The sequence below is a fragment of the Melopsittacus undulatus genome, chromosome 18 (assembly GCF_012275295.1).
Source record: "Melopsittacus undulatus isolate bMelUnd1 chromosome 18, bMelUnd1.mat.Z, whole genome shotgun sequence".
NCBI classification, from domain to species: domain Eukaryota; kingdom Metazoa; phylum Chordata; class Aves; order Psittaciformes; family Psittaculidae; genus Melopsittacus; species Melopsittacus undulatus.
The window spans coordinates 612776-635615 of record NC_047544.1 but is presented as its reverse complement, the minus strand read 5'-3'; the positions used below and the strand labels follow the sequence as shown (position 1 = coordinate 635615).

Below are 22840 nucleotides of genomic sequence, written 5' to 3'. Positions count from 1 at the left end.
AACGCATCCCCAAGCCAGGTCTGCTTTGCTTTACCACTGGCCACCCCTTGCAAAGCCAGGAGCATCACTAAGACCTGCACCAGGCTGCAATGATTTGGGGCTGAAGATGTGTCAAAAAGCAGCAGGAGGCTTTGAATAGAAGGGAGAAGTTGGAGCAAGTTGCCAGAGAGAAGCACGAGCTGTATGGAAGAGTCCAGGGCAATGCAGACACCAGCTCCACTTCTCCTTCCATTGGGAATTACTCTTTCTAGTCTTTCTATTTCTGGCTGGTCCCTGCATGATTGGGCATCTGCAAACCAGCACCAGCTCCACCATCTTCACCCCTTCAGCCTGCACAGAGGTTAGGTTTGATCCCATTAACCTCTATGTCCTATGCCAGCTCATAAAGCAGTATCAACAGAGAGAGGCAAGGGGCCTGGTCCTTTGGACTCCTCTCAGCAGCTCTCCAGTAAGAGCCAAAGCTGCCATTCCCACACCACATTGCCCTGGACATCGCTGGTCCAGGCTCATCCCCATCCTAGTAATGGCTATTGGGCAGTTAACACAAAGCAGGACCTTTGGGGCAGGGCAGGCAGCAGCTACCCCTGGGTTCAGGCTAAATCCAAAGCCCTGCATCCCCCAAACTGCTGCTCTGCCAGCTCTGATGTTCAAAGCAGAGACATTTTGCTTGGGGCAGGGGAAAGGCTTTTGAACATCCACAAAGGCTTCTGAAGAGCATAAAGATGAGTTATTCACCCACACATCCAAAGCAGTTGCTTTGCTTGGACGTGCCACGTCTAAAGTAATAAAGCTCAGCCTAAGTTTGAGCCTTTTTCCACTCAAGATGGGGCTTAAAGCAAGCAAATGAGGGGATGGAGAGGGATGAACACTCTGGGCCAAGTGTTGCTGATGGGAACCTGTGTTTAAACAGCAAAAGTAACACAAGCTGGGTTAAACCAGCATGGAATTGCCTCCCAGCCAGGAGAGGACATCTCAGCCTCACAGCCAGGGGCTAAATCAAACTCATCACCTCAAGTTTGGTCTGGCTCCTTCAGGAACCCCCCATCAGTCCCTCCTGGACCAGCACTTTCCTTGCCCTGATTATCCTGGTGTCACATATTGCACAGCAACAAACCCTGTGGTTCATTTTGCTGCTGTAGGGTTTGCCCATCACTACCTACAGGCTCAGGGCTCCACAGCACTGCAGAGCTGCAAGAAACCCCCCACTTTATCCTCCTTTTAGGGTCTATGTAGTTCATATATGGGCTTAAATCCATACTGGAGGGTTCCTTTGGTCTAGGAAGCTGCAGAAGTCCACACCACCATGCAGCAAACACACAGCACCCCCTTATTCACCAGCTTAAGAGTTACACTGGTGATTGCCAGTGTATAAAACAGCTTTAGATGGGGCAGGAGATCACATACAGAGCACACAATCAACCCAAGCATCCCAGACTGGTTTGGGTTGAAGGGACCTTAAAGCTCATCCAGCTCCAACCCTTTCCATGGCAGGGACCCCTTCCACTGGAGCAGCTGCTCCAAGCCCCTGTGTCCAACCTGCCCTTGAGCACTGCCAGGGATGGGGCAGCCACAGCTTCCAGGGGCAACTTGTGCCCCACTACTTATGGGGCACCCACATTCTGCAGGGTCAGGAAACTGTCCTAAAGGACTTGGCAAAGATTTCACCCCACGTCAGCAATGTCCTATACAAAGGGTCCTCAACACCAGGCACCCCTTGCACCTGGGGAAATAAACCCACTTCCCACTGCTCCAGACAAGGAGACATCATCCCCCTCCTGCTAAAGAACATCAACCTTCCACTTACCAAAGCATCACAGCTCAGAGCCACAGCACCTCCATCCATCCTGCTTGGGAATCACCAAAGTACAAGGTCCCACAGCCCAAAGCAACCTGGGAGAAGGAAGAGCATCATTAATTACCAAATGATTCCAAGCTGGGAAGCATCAACCAGCTGTGAACACAACCCCAAAGCAGAGCTCAGCTCTGCTCAATAGGAAACCAAGGCACTCACACATGGGAAGATGGGGAGCAGAAGCTGAGGGTGCTGAGGCACTGGGTGCCCAGAGAAGCTGTGGCTGCCCCATTCCTGGCAGTGCTCAAGGCCAGGTTGGACACAGGGGCTTGGAGCAGCTGCTCCAGTGGAAGGTGTCCCTGCCAATGGCAGGAATGGGAACTGGATGAGCTTTAATGTCCTTTCCAACCCAAACCATTCCATGATATTGTCGTGAACCTGCTCCTGGTGTTGCTCACATCCAGCTTTATGCAATGGGGACATGGGGTCCCAGACAGGGTGGATGGAGGAGCTGAACCCTCAGAAGCTGGAAAACCATCATCTCTTGTGGTTCCCTGAAGGACGAGGCCAGTTTTGCCTCCCAACAGCCACACTTTGCATGCACTCAACATCACACCAGCCCAGGGGACCCTGCTGGGAAACCTCTAGCGTGAGAGTCTCCTGTCCTGGAAAACACAACAGGAAAAGGCAAGGTTCCCTGCCCATCACAAAGCCTTTCTGTGTGCTCTGACAGGGCTGATGATATACATGGAGGTATACAAGTGTCCTAAGGGAAAGGGAGGAGGGTCCTGTTGGAACAGAGCAGAGCATTAGCTCCCAGAATAGCTCTGGCATCTTCACAGGGGCCCACAATGTTCATTACTTGTTAAAAGCTTGTAATGATCTGGTTTTGCTGAGCTAGAAATACGTGTTCTCCCTCCCGCAGGGCTCCATCCTGGCATTGATTCACTCATTCTCTTCCTTGGATGGAATCTCTTCCAAAAGAAAGGAAACGAATCCTTTGGGTGAAATCACCCCTAAGCTACCCAACGCTCAGCACCTGAATGTGCTGATCCCACACATGCCCCTTCCAGATCCTGCTTTGGTCAAGCCATTATCCTGCATTTCCATTCCTCTCATGGCAGCAGCACAGGGACAAGAAGAGCTGGTTCTTTTCAACAGGAGCATGCAAAGGCATCACCTCCTTTTTCCTAATGGGGAAACTGAGGCAGGAGGCAGGGACATGCACACTCTCAGCCCTGAAGTGCTCTTGGGGTGCTGGTACCACCTTTGGGGATGGAGGGAGTGGGAAAGGGTTTGTTGGGGTGGGACGTGGGGGCCACAAGCATCGTCCCCTCCTTTGGGGTTCACCTTGGCCGAAGTTATAGCACTGCCCCTGTGCAGCCTGGCGAGGAGCTGGAATTGGGAATGCCGTCCCCATGGAGCCTTCCCTGCTCGCCCCTTCCTCCTCCTGCATTTTTAGGCAATGCTGCCATCGAGTGGTCCAGGAGCATCCGGATGCAGGAGGAGCGCTCGGTCACCAGCCTGCATCCGTCTGTGGTCACCCAGGAAGGGGCTGGTTGGGACCCATTCATCCCCTCCTTCATCCAGTGCCCTTCAACTGCTGACCTGGTGCTGAGGACTGAGGGTTCCCAGTCCTTCAGGCTTCCCTAAGGGCTTGATCCCACACAAGAGCCGAGCATCCTCCATCCACAACACTCAGGGATTCAAACCTGGATTTCTCCTGGTTTGGGGGGAGCTGCAGCTTTCCTCATGAGCTGTTCCTCCAGCTCACTGCTCCTCTTCCATCCGTTTGGGACGCTGCATCCCAAGAACACCATTTAAGAGCATCCAGAGGGCCACGCTTGGCTTTCCTGGGTGCTTTTCCTCACTATTACTGGTGCATCCTGAGGGAAAACCAGCTCTCCTGGCAGGCAGCAACAACGCTGTTATTGCCCACACTTGGCAACAACACAGCACTGGAGGAGTAAGTCAAAATCACCCCTGTCTGGTGGCTATTATAAACCTGGGCTGTGGGAGGGTGCGAATCCCTCCTTGCAGTTTAATCAGATTCCAATGGCTTATTCTTGGGAGAAAAGGCTGTTGAGCGGAAAAGGGGCATAAAGGGAAACGTCCCCTTTGGGAAGCTGCTCCCACCGGAGCAGGAAGACCTTTCCCTTTTCCACATTCGCTTTGTTTAATCAAGGATGCAAAGCACTCACCGATCGCAGCCTAAAGCCGTTTGGAGGATCCCCTGGCTGTGGTATCTGCGATATATGAATGTACCACATCAAATGTGTAAGCTCTACAATGACCAGCGTGTTTCAAGCCTCTGAGAGGGGGGGTTTGTACCCAGCAACCCCCCCATAAAAGGCACAAAGCAAGGGGAGAATCGGAAGGCGAAGAGGCTGCGGACGGGATGAAGGGGTCGGGGGGACCGGGGGGCTCCTGCCCTGGCCGGTGCCGCAGCTCCAGGGCCCGCAGAGCCTAGGGCAGGAGCGGGGCCGGGGGAGCGGGGCCGGGGGAGGGCTCTTGGGGCCGGCTCTGCCCATCCGCTCCCTGGCACCGCCCGCATCGCTTATAAAAGCCCCGATCGTGCCTCGCCCGCCGCAGCCGGCTCCGCGGCACCGGCTGCATCCCGAGCCGAGAACCGGGCCCGAACCGGCGCCCCCCGAGCCCGGAGGGACCCATCCTGCTGCGGTCCTGAGCCAGGAGGAGCCCGCATCTGGAACCTGCATCCCGGACCGGTGGCATCCCGAACCGGGAGGGACCTGCACCCTGCTGCGGTCCAGAGCAGTGAAGGACCTGCATGCTGCTGCCTGCATCCCGCTCCCTGCATCCCGGTTTGGTCCTGAACTAGGAAGGATCCACATCCTGCTCTGGTCCCAAGCCCAGGGGGGACCTGCATCCTGCAGCCTGCTCTGGTCCTGAGCTCGGGGAGGACCCATATCCCAAACCAGCTGTGCCCAAACTGGACCCGAACTGGGAAGGACACGCATCCTGCTTTGGTCCTGAACTGGGAAGACCCACATCCCAAACCGGTCCTGAACCAGGAGGCACCTGCACCCCAAACCTGTGGTGTGCCTTGACATGGCTGGACACCCTGCTCCAGCTGCACCCAGAGACAGCAGGGACCTGCACCCCGAGCCAGCCATGCACCCCAAACCGACTGCACCCTGAACCAGAAGGGTCCTACAACCCAAAGTGGCTGCACCCTGAACCAGGAGACACCAATGCCCTAAACCAACTGTGCACCCTGCAACCGCCATCCCCTGCTCTGGAGGTACCCATGTCCTGAACCAGAATGGCTGCACTCTAAACCAGGAGGGACCTGAACCCCAAACCAGCTGTATGCCCCAACCTTGGTGTACCCTGATCCTGCTGCACCCTAAGGCAGGAGGGACCTGCACCTGACAGCATCTGTGCACCCTGATCCTGCTGCACCCCAAACCAGGAGGGATCTGCATCCGAGTGCATCTGTGCACCCTGATCCTGCTGCACCCCAAACCAGGAGGGATCTGCACTTGACAGCATCTGATTACCCTGATCCTTCTTCACCCCAAACCAGGAGGGATCTGCATCCGAGTGCATCTGTGCACCCTGATCCTGCTGCACCCCAAACCAGGAGGGATCTGCACCCGACTGCATCTGTGCACACTGATCCTGCTGCACCCCAAACCAGGAGGGATCTGCATCTGATTGCATCTGTGCACCCTGATCCTGCTGCACCCCAGACCAAGAGGGACCTGCACTTGACAGCATCTGATTACCCTGATCCTTCTTCACCCCAAACCAAGAGGGCCCTGCACCCTGCAGCATCCCTGTGCCTGTTGCGGCCGTGCTGTGGTGCGATGGATAACGCTCTGCCACTGGAAGAGGAGCTGAAGCACTTGGAGCTGCTCAATGCCTCCCTGAACGAGTCCTTTGTGAACCAGTTCGTGCAGCCCCCGTGGCAAGTGGCCCTGTGGGCTGTTGCCTATGCCCTCATCGTGGTGGTGTCGGTGGTGGGGAACGTGGTGGTGATGTGGATCATCCTGGCTCACAAGAGGATGCGCACGGTCACCAACTACTTCTTGGTGAACCTGGCTTTTGCCGAAGCCTCCATGTCTGCCTTCAACACCGTGGTGAACTTCACCTATGCCATCCACAATGAGTGGTACTATGGGCTGCTCTACTGCAAGTTCCACAACTTCTTCCCCATCGCTGCTGTCTTTGCCAGCATCTACTCCATGACGGCCATCGCCCTGGATAGGTGAGTTCTGAGCATCAAACCCTAAACCCTCCCTAGCACCCAGCTCTGCCTTCTCCAGGCGCTGTGCTCAGGTCCCTGGGACCTCTGCTTATGGGGGAGTACTGCAAGTAAAATATAGCTCGTTGGGGTAAAAGAGCACCAGAAATAACCCCTCTCCCTGCTCCGGTAGCAGGAGGCTTTGGGGATCCTTTGTCAGCTCAGTGAAAGGAGCTCAAGGAAAGGCTTTGTAACTCCCTCCATAGTGTGTCTTGGGTGTGCATGTGTAGCATCGCTGTCCTCTCCCTTCCCAGCTCCTCTGCAGAACCATCCATCCCTTTCCCAACTTCCTGCTTTAAAAGAGGGCTGGATATTGAGCACAGAATGGCATAAAAGACACCAGTGTCGGATGCTCCACAGGTGCTGTTCCGTGTCTCCCAGTCTGGGTTGGGAACCCTCTAAGGAGCCTTGGAGGGAAGCTTGGGGTTTGGAAAGCTCCTTGCTTTGGTGGGTGGGTGTCCTCAAGCAAACCCACCTTGATTGCATCAGTGGGGGCAAGAGCAGGGGAAGGATGGCTCAGGGATGCTGCTCTAGTTTGAGGTGTCCCTGCCAGTGGCAGGGGTTGGAGCTGGATGAGCTTTAAGCTCCATTCCAACCCAAACCAGGCTGGGATTCTGGATTCTATATGCCAAGGGACACAAGCAGCCGTGCACCTCCAGGCTGAGCTCCCCTCTTCTCTCCCCCTCCAAGAAATCTTGGATCTGATGACATTCTCACTCCAGCACTAGAGATAAATCACAGCTCGGTCAGCTCAGCAGTTCCCTCTGGAATACTGGCCTTTGAAGCGCAACAGACTTTTCCAACACATCATCCTTCCCAAAGACAGCTCGGCTCTGCAATGCCTCTTTTTGGTCCTGCTTCCAAGGAACTGAAAGACGTTTTGGCTGGGGATACATGCGAGGGGAGGGGAGAGCTTTGCACTGCCGTATGCCAGCACATTTCCAGCTCATATCTAAGCGCTGCGCTAACTGGCACGGATGTTTCCCTATGATGAATACAACTGACAGCTTGGGAAGCAGCTCGGGATGGGTTATGCTCTCTGGTCATTAAAACCAGGCTCAGGTTTTGTTTTGCGCTGGGGTGGTTACAACACCCTTTCCCCATCGTAAATCAGACATAGGCAAGCTCTTGTAACAGAGAATTAAGGCAATAATACATAAAGAGATGAATACTTACCAACGTGGCTCTGTTCTCACCCTTGTCGCTGGCTCTGTTTCAGGAGCATCTGCGTTGTAAGGATGTTGGGGACCAGCCAGCAAAGCCCCTCTCAGGTTAGGATGAATTAAAGAGATGATTCCCTTTAGCACTTTGGGTTTGAGCTTTTGGTCTGCACCCTGAGATAACCAGACCAGCAAAGCTGCCAGGAGAAGCTGTGTAAAATAGGGAGCAAAGTCTGGGATCCCAGGGCTGGATGTGGGGCTGGAATTGGCATTTCCAGGTTTCTTTTTGCATCTACAAACCTTAACAGAGGCAAACCCACCAAGCAGGGCCCAAAGGAAGCTGCAGAGCTCCTGCATTCCTCATCCCCACATTCCCCCCAGGTGGGAACCTGGGAAGGTGAAGGCAGCAAAACCCATTCTCTGCCCACCCCCCCCCCAGCAATCAGCACCCAACAACGTGTCCAAACCCTGGGAAATTCCTTGTTTTCCTGTGCCTGAGTCTTGACAATGGTAAGTGAAACGTAGGAAACGCAGGAACTTGTTCCAGGAACCTAAAGGGAAGCATTTGTCCTGGCAAGCAGGAAAAGGCAGTGTAGGAACAAGTAAAGCAAGTACCTGGATTTGGAGCAGCAGAGCCAGGTAGGCTCAGCAAAATGGGTTATATTCACAGCCAGGACCTACATCTGAAGTCATACATAACTGCAGAGCTGATTTCCACCCAAAAAGGGAAGCAGAACTGACTATACCTCATGTTCCCAAGTGCACTGAACCATCTATGAGAGCCTTTGGATGTCCCAGAGGAGCCTCAGTCTGCAGATTACTCCCCTAAACCATCCCCACTTGTGCCTTCTGCCAACATCCTTATTGGAGATATAAAACCACCTTGGAAAGATCCGGTGGTTATGGATCCATAACCATAACAGAGCCATTGAGAGAAGCTGGGAAATGGGTTTCATTCCCCCAATGGCTTTTGCTTGCAGATGGAGCATCAGCTCTTTCCCCAGGACCTATTGGAGCCTGGGCACTGAAGAGACCACAGAAAGAAGTGAATCCTATAGTGAGTGTTACTCTGAGCCCTGCAACAATAGTAGGAAATTCAGGAGTCAAGGCTGGCAGCTGGGAAATCTGCTCAGGAAAAGCCATGATGCTTTTCAGCATCCTGCACAAGTAGGGGCCCAACAGCTCGCTTTGACACCATATAGTTTGCCATGACCTACACTGTGGGTTGTATCAGTACTAGAGGACATCACATCATCCCTTTCTGGCTTCCAACTCTGCCCAATTCACTGGAAAGAGAGAAAATCCTGTTTTTTCCCAGTATTCCAGGAAAAATGGGAGCCCAGCTGTGCCATGTACCCATGCTGCAGTACCCATGGTGCATGGGATGACCATCATTAGATACACTGGATGTTTTCTCTCTCCTTGGGGCCTGAATTCCTCTCTGAGCATCACCACTCACCCGCTCCATGAGCAAACATGGGATGGAGGAACGATGGAAAGCCAGGAATGCAAAGGTGAAGAGCCTGGATGACTTGCTTGGGAATCAAACTCACTTCCCAGGTTGTTCTCCAAACAAGAGAGAATCAGGCAAAAAGAACCCTCTCTGATGTCAAAACTTGTGGTGATCTAAGCTGCAAACCCCACAGACTGAAGAAGGTCAAGCCCTGCTAGGAGGGTGCAGACATTGCAGCACTGGGGCTATTTGATGCAAAGCATCCTCTGCTCTAAAGCAGCTCTAAAACTGATGTATGATGGGGCTGACCTCCTGCAGCTCCCAGAGCAACGTGTTCCTATTACTCATTGACAGGCTGAGAGAGCTGGGCTGGGGCAGCCTGGACAAGAGAAGGCTCCTGAAGGGGAGACCTGAGAGCAGCTCCAGTGCCTAAAGGGGCTGCAGGAAAGCTGGAGAGGGGCTTGGGACAAGGGCCTGTAGGGACAGGCCAAGGGGAATGGCTTGAACCTGCCCAAGAGAGGGGAGACTGAGCTGAGCTCTGAGGCAGAAGCTGTTCCCTGGGAGGTGTCTGCAGATCCATCAGCCTACAGAGGAAACAGCAAACCCTTAAACCTTCATGTCCCACCGCAGCCCCTCCAATCACTGCCTGCAGTTGTTAACATCTCCCCAAGCCCATATTATCTGCAGCAGAAAACAGTGGCTCTGAGCATTATTTACTGCTTGAAGCTTGAACTCCCAGGTTGGCTGAAGCAGCTGAACAAGAGGAACACATTCACCCCCTGCCTTCCCCGGAGGTGATTACTGCAGAAGGCAACCCTCTGGAGAGGAGAAATTACATCAGTGCACAGACAGAGTAATTAGTCATTTACACCCAAATATAACACCAGGGGCTTGGGTTTAATCTTGACTTAATGGGACTTGTGGGCTTTGCAGAGCAAGGGTTTGATCAGTGCCCGGCACTGTGTAACCCTGGGGTGGAATGTGGAAGATTGCAGGGGAAGAGGGAAGCAAAAGGAGGTGGGTTTAGGGTCGCAGCCCCTGCATCCGCTGCCCTGAGGCATTCCCTATGCACCAGGTAGACAATAACCAAAGCAGCTTTAGGCATTCCCAAAATATCCAGCATCACAGAACGCTGCAAAAGCCCTGGGAAGCTGCTGGATAGCCAGCATGGAGCTGGCTCAAAGCATTGCTTTCCCAGCTGGGGTTGGAAAGCCATGGGATGGGGATGGACAAGGGAACGCAAGGCTGGTTTATGCCCCTGCTGCCAGCAGTAGGCTCTGATTCAATGGGTATTAACTGGAATTAAACCCCCATATCCACTAGATGTTAATTCAGCCCATCCAAAACTAAGCTACACCTTTTTTTCCCCTTTCCTTTGGGAGTTTGAAATTCCCAATGCAATAAATACAGGAGTAGGATGGATTAGTGACAGTTTGGTGGCTCGGAGGCACAGGACACTCAGGTTTTAGATATGTCTTGATGTGATCATGGTGCTCATCTGCAACTTGGGTGCTGGCACAAGCTGCCACAGGAGTTTGGGGTAGATACTTGGTTTATTTGATGGCTTTCTTAATTTATTCCTTAATTTATCCTTAATGACACCACTGAGTGCACTGGGTCTCATGGGTCACCAGCCCTGCATAAGGTGGTATCTGTTCTCCCCCTTCACCCTAGAGCTGTAAGTCAGTGCCAGGACTCACTGCTTGATTGGGTGCCTCGAGTAACAGCATCTGCAGAGTCACTCAGTGGGGCTGGGTTCTGCTTTGAGTCCTCCTCTCCCATCCCATGCTGAGGATGAAGATGCTTTGCAGAGCATTGAGCATCACTCAGGGCAGGAGCTCGCTGTCCATCTCTGTCTGGATGGTCACTGGTTGATGTCAAAGCAATAAATAGGAGGAAGCAGCTGCTTGTGGCACCTCCATCCCCAGCATCATGTTTCAAGCAGCAGCAGGGCTCAGCTTCCATCCTGTGCCGTCATTCAGACACTAGGAATTTGGGGCCAGCAGGACAAAGGCCAAGCTTCCATACACAAACCTGCTCGAGGGACAGTGACTCCACATCCATACTGCTGTGACACAGTCCCTGTGGAAAGCAGAAAACTAAAGGTTTCTCTATGGAGAAGCTTCTTGTTTCTTAGGTAGAATCCTGGAATGGTTTGTATTGGAAGGGACCTTAAAGCTCATCCAGTACCAATCCCTTGCCACCCTTGCAGCATCTCCACGGCCTCCTCTGGCCTCACTCAAGCACTTAGGAAGGACCCAGGGCTGTGCTGGGCATATTTGACCCATCTCAACCCAGGGCATCTGCTCTGACTTGGTTGCAGACGCCCCTGGGACTGGCTCTGCACTAAACCCTCTTTGCTCAGGATGGGCAATCACTGTGCAATAAAACCCACAGCAGAAACCCTGCATCCTCCTGGTTACTCATCCCTTATCTGCCCTATCCTTATCACTTAATGAAGCAGATAAGGAAACTCTGGGATGAAAAAGGCTTCATAAATGTTCGTTATTATATTAATCTCGTCTCCATGAGGGTGGAAACAATTGAGCAGTGTCAGTTATCCAGGCAGACTCCAGCTTTCCAGATGCAATTAATGGATGGCTACACTGCCTCAAGTGCAGTATCTATTTAATAACCCACCCGCTCAGAGCTACCCTGGTACAAGGCTGTGCTCAGATGCCATCCCATTGTCATGGTAACACCCCCCAAACCACAATAAACTATTTAAAAAGCAGCAAACAACATTTCCAACGTCATCCATAGTGTCTGGTGTGAAGTTGTGTGCTTTGGTGCCAAGCCCTTTAAACGTGGTTGGTTTAAAACACCAAACATGATGGGGAAGAGGCAGGCAAAGTCTCCTCAAGGAGCAGGGCAACTCTTGCACAGCCCAATAATGGGTTGCACCTGAGGATGAGGTTGGGGTTTAGTTCATTCTTACAGTGATTCTTTGGGTGTTTTATCAACCATGAGGGCTTCTGCAGCTGCAAAGTGCTTTAAACCGATGAGGAAAGTCCTCTGAAATGCACTGGCAGGAAGGAAGCTGGAGATACAGAAGCATTTCTGGGTGGTTGCAGTCAAGCACTGGCTTTGCTTTCTGGAGCTCTCAGCCTCAGATGTTTCTCCAAGCAAGGATTCCAACGGAAATGGCCCAACTTTTGTGGAAACCCCTCGTTTTCCACCATTTGAACCATTGGGTCAAGCATCAGCAACAATATTGGGCATGTGGACTTCTTGCTGTTGTGAAGTCCACAATGGAGCCCACACAGACATCCTCCAGCTCAGCAAACCCAGTAACAAGGGGCTCAGCCAACACCAAGGATGAGGAAGAGGAGCGAGATGAGTCCCTGCAGGATCCCTGGAAGATGTTCACAGTCCAACAAGGAGAAGATGTGAAACACATGGATGCAGAAACCAAGAGGCCTGGATGCATCAGGAGCTGCTGTGATGAGCATCACTAACACCCATTGCCTTGGCTCTTCCTAACCAGTTCCCAAAGTACCAAACAGATTTCCAGGGATTATTATCAGGTGGATTAGGTGGGTTTTCAGCTGCACAAAGCTGATAAGGTTTGGTACCCTGGGGCAGAGCTGATCCTCCATAGTTATATATTAATCCCTACAGCTTTGCCCTGCAAGTGACCACCCAAGAATGAAACATGGGGAGTCTTTTCCATCTAGGAAAAGAAATACAAAGGAAAACTGAAAGGAGAAGGGACAAAGGGAGGAACAGAGGAGGCTGCAAATGCCTCAGGCCATAACTCAGTGCAGAGCACTGCGATGTTTCTCCTCTTGCCAAAGCTTGACGTGGAGCAAGGGGGGGAAATGAAACAAGAAACGTGTGACGTTCTCACTTAATCCTCCAGTGCTGCTGCCTGCTGCCAGGGCTGCACAGCCAGATTTGCAGGACAATCAATTCCATCTGCCTTGTCACCACTGGAGCTTGTCCTCACGGAGAATGACGGATACACAGGGCAAAGAGCCCATGAGCCAAGCAGATAGAGGTGGTCCTTAGATCCCCCATCGCACACTGGCCCAGCACTCTCACTTGTGGTTCTCCTCCTGTAACACTTGGCACTGCTGCCTACCACCGAGATAGGATTTTATATGGGTGCAAAGCCACAGGGTGCTGCCAAAGGGGCTGCTGCCAGACAGCAGCATCTGTGTATGAATGGTCATTGCAGAAGCAGCCGGTTGCTGCTTGTGTGAGCAAAGCTGTTTGTCAGCTACAGATCAATGAGTGTCTCCAAAGGGATTCGAATCTCGAGGGTAAGATGCTGTAAGACAATTACAGAATTGGAATCTTCCATAAAGGGATTATTTGATGCTGGTTTGCTGTTGGGGTCATAGAATCATGGAATGGGTTGGGTTGGAAAGGACCTTAAAGCTCATCCAGTTCCAAACCCCTGACACAGGCAGGGATCCCTTCCACTGGAGCAGCTGCTCCAAGCCCCTGTGTCCAACCTGGCCTTGAGCACTGCCAGGGATGGGGCAGCCACAGCTGCTCTGGGCACCCTGTGCCAGCGCCTCAGCACCCTCACAGGGAAGAGCTTCTCCCTTATCTCCAACCTAAACTCCCCCTGTTTCAGTCTGAACCCATCACCCCTTGTCCTATCACTACAGTCCCTGATGCAGAGCCCCTCTCCAGCATCCTTGTAGCCCCTTCAGACACTGGAGCTGCTCTGAGGTCTCCTCACAGCTTCTCCAGCCTCAACAGCCCCAATGTTCTCAGCCTGGCTCCATACAGGAGCTGCTCCAGCCCCTGAGCATCCTCGTGGCCTCCTGTGTACCTGCTCCACCAGCTCCATGTGCTCATGTTGGGACCCCAGCACTGCACACAGGGCTGCAGGGGGGTCTCCCCAGAGCAGAGGGGCAGGATCCCCTCCCTGAGCTGCTGCTCACGCTCTGGGGGTGCAGCCCAGCACACGGGGGGGTTCTGGGCTCCAGTGCACACTGAAGCTGGGTCATGGGGAGCTGCTCCTCACCCAACATCCCCATGTCCTTCTCAATCACTTCTCCACCCAACCTGTGTCTGTGAAATGCTCTGGGTACATTTAGGGGTGTCAAAAGTACAACCCCCCTGCAAGGCAGACCTAAACCAGCCCCAAAATCTGCAATATTGGGGCTTTCCAATCTTGTTCTCTGCTTTTCCCACCTTGCAGGTACATGGCCATCATCCACCCACTGCAACCCAGGCTCTCAGCCACCGCCACCAAGGTGGTCATTGGCATCATCTGGCTCCTGGCTTTCCTGTTGGCCTTCCCCCAGGGTTACTACTCGGTGATGGAGGAGCTGCCGGGGCGGTTGGTGTGTCTGGTAGAGTGGCCAGAGCACAGCACCAACCTCTATGGGAAAACGTGAGTGGAACTTTGTGGCAGTGGGGACAGAAGAACGCAATAAACACATGGGAAAAAAGGGGAATGGGATGGAAATGGCTCAAAGCTCCTTGGGATGCAGGAATCATAGAGTCATGGAATGGTTTGGGTTGGAAGGGACCTTAAAGCTCATCCAGTTCCAATCCCCTGCCATGGGCAGGGACCCCTTCCACTGGAGCAGCTGCTCCAAGCTAGGGTCAGTGCTACGTGGTTGATGGTAGCAAAATCTCCATCCATATCATCCTGGGGCACATTAAGGTGAGTTTAATGCTGCTTGTAGTCCAGTCATTGCCCCATGCTGGGCCATGTTCCCTGCCCTTCTTGGATGCTCATCCTTGAGGGAAATTCAAGTCAAACTGCTAAGATGCAATATTTTGGCTGTGGATGTGGAGTCTGCACTGACCCCAAGGACTTATTCATAGACATAGGCATGGCTCTGGCTTTTGCAGCATCTTTCCTGTAACCTGTATCCCTAAAGCTTTCCTGGGAAAACAGCTATTCCTGTGGGAGATAAATGGGATTTTACTGGGGGGGGGAAGGATCTTGGCCGAGCAGTAACAGGCAAAAATAATGGTTTGGGATTTGCTGAGCCCAAATACCCCAAAATCCACTCGACAGCTCCAAAACCAAGTTACAAAAAGGGGCTCTGTGGGGTCAGCTCCAGCTGGGAAGTGAAGCCTGGGCTGTGGGAGCTCAGCAGGAAGCTCCTTCCTTCCCATTAAGGTGCCAACTCATTAAATGTGGCATTTCCAAAGGGCCTGGGCAGCCCTGCTGGTGCTCTTTGGAGTCTCCGGGTCATGCAGCAAGTTAAATGTCATGTGTTAAGGAAGAAGGAGCGGAGGGGATGAAAGAGGCATTTGTGATCTCCAGTCCCGTGGAGCAATGAAATAGGGCTGTGAAACTGCGCTGGAGCCAAAGCATGGGATACACACGCACAGAGAGGGGGTTAAATCCAACCTGAGCCTAGTGAGGTTCTCAATGCAAGACTAATGTTTGCTGGTCAGCAGCAAGGAGCAGGATGGTATCATTCATTATCATCTTCTTTACTTGCATTGAAGGCAGGGATGGCAAGAACTAAGCTGGGGCTCTCCAGAGGTGTTTTCCAACCTTAACTATTCCAGGCTGCTGTGGTAAACACAATGGGAAGACATCAGAGATCCTGGAATGGTTTGGGCTGGAAAGGACCTTAAAGCTCCTCCAGCTCCAACCCCTTCCACTGGAGCAGCTGCTCCAAGCCCCTGTGTCCAACCTGGCCTTGAGCACTGCCAGGGATGGGGCAGCCACAGCTTCTCTGGGCACCCTGTGCCAGCGCCTCAGCACCCTCACAGGGAACAGCTTCTGCCTCAGAGCTCAGCTCAGTCTCCCCTCTCTTGGGCAGGTTCAAGCCATTCCCCTTGGCCTGTCCCTACATCCCTTGTCCCAAGCCCCTCTCCAGCTTTCCTGCAGCCCCTTTAGGCACTGGAGCTGCTCTCAGGTCTCCCCTTCAGGAGCCTTCTCTTGTCCAGGCTGCCCCAGCCCAGCTCTCTCAGCCTGGCTCCAGAGCAGAGCTGCTCCAGCCCTCACAGCATCCCCATAGCATCCTCTGCACTCACTCCAACAGCTCCAGGTCCTCCTTATGTTGGAAACACCATCAGTTTACACAACCCACATGGCTGGGATGGGGTTGAGCCTCCCCAGAGCAAAGCAACAACCAGCACAAGCTCAGGGCCTGGCTTGGACAGATGATTTGATCTTCAGCTGTCCTCGAGTAGCTCATTCAAGAGGAATAATGCCACCATTAACCCATGACTGATTTGCCACTGGAAGCCAGGCGCCGCTTCCAAGCCTGAGCATCCTGAGCTCCAGTGAGCCCAGGGCTCTGCAGGCACATGAGAGCAGGCAGGAAAGCTGGGAAAGCTTTTAAATGCCCAAACCCCAAAGAATCTGGTGGGGATTGAATGGGACTTGCAGCTCAGCAGCTGGGTTGTGAGGAAAAATGGTGTTAATCTTTCAGTTCAATACTGAAAACAGGGGACTTGTGCCAACATCAGAGGTCTTTCCTCATGGTAAATGGAGCCCAGAAAGCACAGCCCTGGCATGCAGAGGGGATCAGAGACTGGAATAAGCACATGGGGGTTTCCACTGGGAAAACGTGCCCATTCTCATGGGGGGAAGTGGACAAGGGCCTCAGTGCAAGCGAGATTCATCTGCAACAGGAGCTGGCAATTGAGCTCAATTCAATTGAGCTCAATCCAATTCTGTTCCGGCTGCTCAGCACCATTCCCTCTCCCGCATTTGGTGTAAGATAGATGTCCAATGTGTTCCAATGTCATCAGCTGCCAGTTCAGTTTGTTAAGGGGAAGGGAAGAGCTGCTCCATTCACTGGGTTCTGTAGGAGACATCAGCCCACGGTGACCATCTGGGCTGTGCCAGGCAAAAGGAGGTGGCAGCCACCTCCTCCAACATCCCTATCCCATAACTCCTACAGGCTGCTCCATCCTTTACCAGACCCTAAATCCCCACATGGAAGATGTTTATATTCCCAACCCCTGCTTCTCTAAGTGCCCTGATCCTGCAATTCTTGTAGGCAGAATAACAGATGAATGGTTCCACTTGGACATTGGTCCAAAGCCAACAAGGTGTCTTTGGAAATCCCTTTCCCTACCATTCCCAGGCAGCTCTGAAAGAAGGCTCCATCTTGCTTACACTAACAGCTCCTTGGGGCATTCCTGCTGTTTAAGACCTTGCGTTAGATGGGAACCACAATGAAATCTTCATCACGGAGCCACAGAGACACCTCTTTAATTAGCAAAATAGAAAACAGGGTCCAAAATCCTGCCCAAATGTGATTAGTGATGGGCAAAGAGGAGGCCAAATGAGACTGCAGATACAAAACAAGGAGATGGCATCCAGCACGGAGCTGGGGCCAACCCCATTCCCTGTGGGAGTTGCACCAGGCATGGGCCTGACCCATTCATTACACTTTGGAGGTATTATTCCATCAGTGGGTGTGAGTGTGGAACGTGGCTATAGGGCCAGGACTGCCTTGAGTACATGCAGCATCTTGTATCCAAGCAGGGCACGCACCCCAAAAACCATGCAAAGACCCTAAAGCACATTCCTGTTCCCCTATTGCTCATCTTTCTGCAAGGAAAAAGAGGTTTATGGAAGTTCTGAGGGTAGGAAGGAACCTGCAAGGTCGAACTGTTCATCCCCATCCTGTTGGTTAAAAACAATGTGATCTTTCTCCCTCTCGAAAGCAGCTTCTCCTTAACACAGCTCCTTCACTGAACACACTGCATCCCGGTGGCTGTTGTAATCCTTCACACTCCACCAGCTTCAAACCCGACACAAAACAGCCTCAAGCATGTACTAAACAATTTAATACAGACCCCAACGTTCTATTTGGGACTTATTTGTACCTGCTGTGAACAGAAACCAAGATCCTGCCCTTTCCATCAGCCTGGAGAGCCAACCCAGCCACTGGATTCACAGGGAAGTTGTAATAAAGCCCCATGACAAGGGTTTAGGCTGCGTTTTGGGGAACTGGGGTTATGCCATGAGCCACCTGAGCTCAACTAAACCGATGGTGGACCAGGACTGCATCCAAGACCCAGTGTTTGCTCTGCAGGGAAAGCCTTGATTTCTTCATCTTAATATCCCCATCCTTTGTATGCCAACCCCCCACATTTCCTCTGATAAAGGTGTGATAAGTACAAGCTTATCTAGGGTGTAAATAGAGAATCTAGGGTGTAAATAGAGAAGAAGTGAAAATAAAACCACTTTCAGCCAAAATATCCTTGCCTTAGGAAGCTCTTCACTGGCTTCTTCATCCCATCCCAGAAGGGTGCTGGGATGCCAAAGGCTGGCAGCAGATGCTTGGAAAAGATCCTGGTGAAAGCAGGGAATCCTTCCCATCCTGAGCTGTGCAGTCAATGTGCCTGCAGGAATTGTGCCACATTCCCTCTTTCCCCATGAAACACTTTGCCTTTGAGCTCTGTTTGCAAGGAAAAGACTGGATATGTGGAGGACGCATTCAACCACCCTCCTGTTTTCTAGGTACCACTTCTGCATGACCATCCTGATCTACTTCTTGCCACTTCTGGTGATAGGATGTGCCTACACCGTGGTCGGTATCACCCTTTGGGCGAGCGAGATACCCGGTGACTCCTCTGACCGCTACCACGAGCAGGTCTCAGCCAAGCGGAAGGTAAGGAGCACAACAGCAGACACAATTCATGCCCCATCCCAACTAATCACAGCCAAAAATAGTCAGTTATGGGTGGAAACAGGTCAAGATTTGTTGCATGGTGTCCTCCAGGTGTGTCCTCCATGAACATACATGGTTTAACCAAGATGTTGACCATGTGTTCCTGGTTAGAAAGGTCTCCAAGGCAAAAAGAGGTGGCCCCTTTGGAGGGTGACACCTCACCTGGGGGGTTTCCAACAGATGGTTTTGCTTCCCTGCCTTTTCTTCTGCAAACAGGTAGTGAAGATGATGATCATTGTGGTATGCACGTTCGCGCTGTGCTGGCTGCCCTACCACATCTACTTCACCCTGCAGTATTTCAACCCTGAGTGGTACCTGCAGAAGTTCATCCAGCAGGTCTACCTGGCTATCATGTGGCTGGCCATGAGCTCCACCATGTACAACCCCATCATCTACTGCTGCCTCAACGATAGGTGGGTTTTGAGTGATTTCTGGCAGCATCTTGGTGTAACAGGGTGGAGGATGAGGAGATACAAAGGGGTCTGATGGAGGAGAGTATGGATGAAGAGTTTCACCAGAGTGGCTCAGTGTTTTGCAGTGGTTTTATCCTCCCCTCTGTAACAAATAGCATTTTGCTGCTGTTTAGCAGTGCTTTAGCTCTATCTTCCCACTCCTATGAGGTCCTTTTGCCACCTCCGCATCCCTCACCCCTTCCTCTCCCCATATGTCCCATCCCTCAGGTTTCGTGTGGGGTTCAAGCACGCGTTCCGGTGGTGCCCATTCATCAGCGCCGGTGAGTACGAGGGCCTGGAGATGAAGTCAGCCAGGTTCCTGCAGACACAGAGCAGCATGTACAAGGTGAGCCGCATCGAGACCACCGTGTCCTCGGCGGTCGGAGTGGCTGAAGAGGAGCTGGAGGAGAGCAGCAAAGCCAAGCGCCTCTCCATAGACATGACCTCCAATGGTTCCTCCCGCAGCGACTCCAAAACAGTCTCTGAAAGCTTCAGCTTCTACTCCAACACCCTCACCTAAGCAGCTCCCCAGCTCCATCAGCCACTCACAAGGATGCTCCAGTGCTCAACCCACCCAGAGTCATCACCCAGTTTGTGATGTGCTGGCTGTTCTCTGTGCTGTTTTGCTGTCTCTTGCCATGGCTATCACTTGCCATCCTTGGGAGAGCCCAAGAGCTTTGGATTAGCTTCATGTTCTCCACTGTGGCTCGTGTTCCAACACAAGGGAGGTTTGGCTGGCCTCTGCCTTGCTTGCTGTCCGTCCAACCACCGCAGGATGCAGAACTGGGACAGAGCTGGGTTTTCATCCTAAACCATAAGTACAACACTGGCAGGTCTTTCCCTGCTCGCTGCAAGGCAGTAGGGATCTCCCCAGGCATCCCACCCACAGCAAAATGAACCAGGCTTGCACTTTCCTCCTCCCACCTTTAATTTCATCCTCCCTGTTGAATAATAGGAGGGATATTCAATTAAATCCACCCCAAAATGCTGTTTGCAGCTTCAGGAACCTGCACATCCGCAGGACACCACTGCCCACTCGATGCTTCAACTCGGATCCAGGCACTTCTGCACAGGCTCAGCTCATCTCCAGCATCCACATCCCTCTGCATGATGCTCTTCTGTTGCTGCTCCACACACAGAGCTCATTGAAACAGGGCTCTCAAGAAGGATTTCTGTCCTGAGCCAGACTTTGTTTGCCATTAATCAACCATATGTGCCAAATGCAATCACTGTGATGTCCTCAAAGGCCCAAGGCGATGGCTCTGGGATTTTGGAGGTCTGTGGGGTTCTGAAGAAGAAAAGAGTGACCATATCAAAATGCTTTTCACCATCTGGAAATGTCTAGAGCTGCATAGAAAGGTATGTGGAAGGACTCCATCAGAATCAGTTTTTGACAGTGAACAGGGTTTGGAGACAAGGATTCTGCAGTTTTTCACTCAGAGGAGGTTGAAATTATTCACTTCCACTTCCTGGATCTGGTTTGAATCAGGAAAACTATTTTTCTTCTCATCCCCTTGTCTTTTGTATTAAACATTCCGTTTACGGTGTGTATATGGATGTACCAAGTATTTTAGCCATGTTATGATGGATAATCTTCACTGGGGCTGTTCATACAAAGAGCAAACATACAAATAGACATTCCAAAGGAGTAAATCAAAGGAGAAGTGGGCAAACTTGGCTTGTTGAGAACAAACCCACAAGTCTGGGGGCAATTGGGGACAGTTGTATTGACTGCTCCTGGCTGCTGGTCCAATCTCTCACTTGTGGTGGAGAAATGAGATTCCTGGAATGGATCCACTGCAAGACAGAACACTGCAGATTTGCATAGGGCAAGGGAACTGCTCATTCATTTTCCATCCGCTGAACATCAGACCCTGCTGAGCACACAGTAACTCTGGAAGTGAAGCAGTGATGACTTCTGAGCATTGCAACTCTTCAGCCTCCAGCCTGGAAGATTCAAGCCCCAGTGGTCCTTGGAGATGAGAATACACATGTTTAAGCAATGACTTCAGCAGAAATCAAATGAATGGGCAAATGGATGGATCCAAGGGCAACAAAGCGAGTGCAAAACCAGACTGACAAGGACGATCATCTTCATTTCCACCCCAAATCCTGCCAAGTGCCGTCAGTGAGGAGCAGCTCTTCCAGCCTCTTCCATGCTCTCCTGAGTGCTGTGACCACAGCATCACAAACTGCCTCGTGCTTCATGCACATGCCCTGCTTAAACTTCCACTTCTCACCATTCTTGTCACCTTATGCCCTTGCTGCTGTCCCAACACAGCCCTGCAGCATGGAGAAAGGGGAATGACAGGAGCCTGCCTGGGAATTTGGGGTTGCAAATGTCCACCAGCCCCAGGCAGCAGAGATGGGTGAAGCCAAGGGGTTTAACACAAGGGTTAGACTAGGAAACTTCTTCCACCAATCCCACAGGAGCCAATACACGAGAAGGTGCTACAAACCAGAGCCAAAGGGTGATTTCTTCCTAGCTGCCAAGCCGAATTCCACATGAAAATGAAACCAAATATCTCAGAATGGTCTAAAAAGCTGAATAAGGCAAGCAGAGATCTGCTCCATACACCCCATGCACAGGCTGTGAGCTACAGAAGCCAGCATTTAAAGAAGAAACAACAGAAAAGATATATATGTGTGTGTATGTGTGTGTATATATATATATATGTATATCCATGCTGCCTTTTTGTCCTCCAGGTTTTCTGCCCAAGGACGTTGTAAGCATGAGATGTGCAGAGAACAGACAACTGTCTTCTCACAGGCAACACTCAGCTTGAAATGTGGGATAACCCCATGGGTGCACACAGAGCCTCCAATTCAAGCTGACAGTTCCCAGCCTGAAATGCTTCTTGTGTGTCTTGTAGAGAGCTCTCTCTTGAAATAAAATGGGACAAAATTCCCACCTCTTATAAATAGTGCCAATGACCGCAATGGAGCCAGCCTGGCAGGCCCAAGCTGATGGGAATGTGCCAAGGGATCATTCAACAGATGGAGACCAACACAGCAAAACCAAAATGTTCTGTGTAGATGGGTACAACGTGGCCAAACCTAAGCTTTCTTTTCTCCCATCCAAGTTATTTGCACATTTAGGATGGTTGGGTCAGGTCTGTGTCCATGCACATGATATGCATCAGGCATCATTAGCTGGTTCCACCAACTTTGGGATGCTCTGTGCACACAACGGCCACACAGGAGTCTTCTTCTGAAGACTGAAAAGCCTAAAACAACACAACCCCTGCCCAGGCTTGGAGATGGGACACCTAAATATAGTGTGAGCCCAGTCTCTGTGCTGTTTCCAGCTCTACTTTCCAACAGATCCGCTCTAACCCTGAGGTTTTCCTGTTTATTAAGCCCGTTTTCCTGGTTTGTTGGCAGGTCTCTGATCAGAAATTCAATTGCAAAGCAAGACGGTTTCTTTGTCTCTTTCCTGGCTGTCTGAAATGCACAATAATAGTATCTGGAGAGAATCATTCAGCACATCTCTTCCTTGGAGTCACACGGAGAACTCCCACCATCATTAAAGGAGCTGCTTCAACCCAACTACAACACCCTCTAAGCCAAAACCATTGCAGAAGGGAGCTCTGAAACCCACATCCCAGCTTATGGCCTTCTCTTTACCCCCACTGGATTGATTATAAGCTCAGGTTTGCTTCCTGGCACACACAGATTGTTCTTCCCACCTAGCTCCCAGCAAGAACATTGGAGCAGCAATCTGTCTCTCTGCACACCTCAAGGTCTGCTCAATTGCTCCAAAATACACCATTTATGCCCTGTTTCGTGTGTAACCACTTATCTTCCACCAGCTTAAAACAAAAAGCCAGTAAAAGCCAAACAAGAGCTTGCTTGGCCCAAAACATCAGGCAGCTTTGTAAATGTGGAAGTCAAAGCAAAGCAGGCGGTATCCTTGTTGGTTGTAGTTACAACCATTACAAGCATAATGGGACTGCTGGTAGACACACAAAAGGGTGTTTTTCACCACTTATCTTTAATCATAGAATCATGGGATGGGTTGGGTTAGAAAGGACCTTCAAGCTCATCCAGTTCCAACATGTGCATCATCAGCCAGAACCATGCAAAAGGGAATTCA

General features: G+C 51.6%; 1 protein-coding gene across 1 annotated transcript; it reads left to right on the top strand.

The window, feature by feature from the left end:
- Window positions 1-5172: 5172 nt before the first annotated feature.
- Window positions 5173-20700, top strand: TACR1 (tachykinin receptor 1). The gene is made up of 5 exons (XM_034070512.1): window positions 5173-6023; window positions 13831-14025; window positions 18082-18232; window positions 18509-18705; window positions 18973-20700. Exons 1-5 carry the CDS (start codon window positions 5623-5625, stop codon window positions 19262-19264), a joined length of 1236 nt encoding a protein of 411 aa, XP_033926403.1. The 5' UTR covers window positions 5173-5622; the 3' UTR covers window positions 19265-20700.
- Window positions 20701-22840: the final 2140 nt, after the last annotated feature.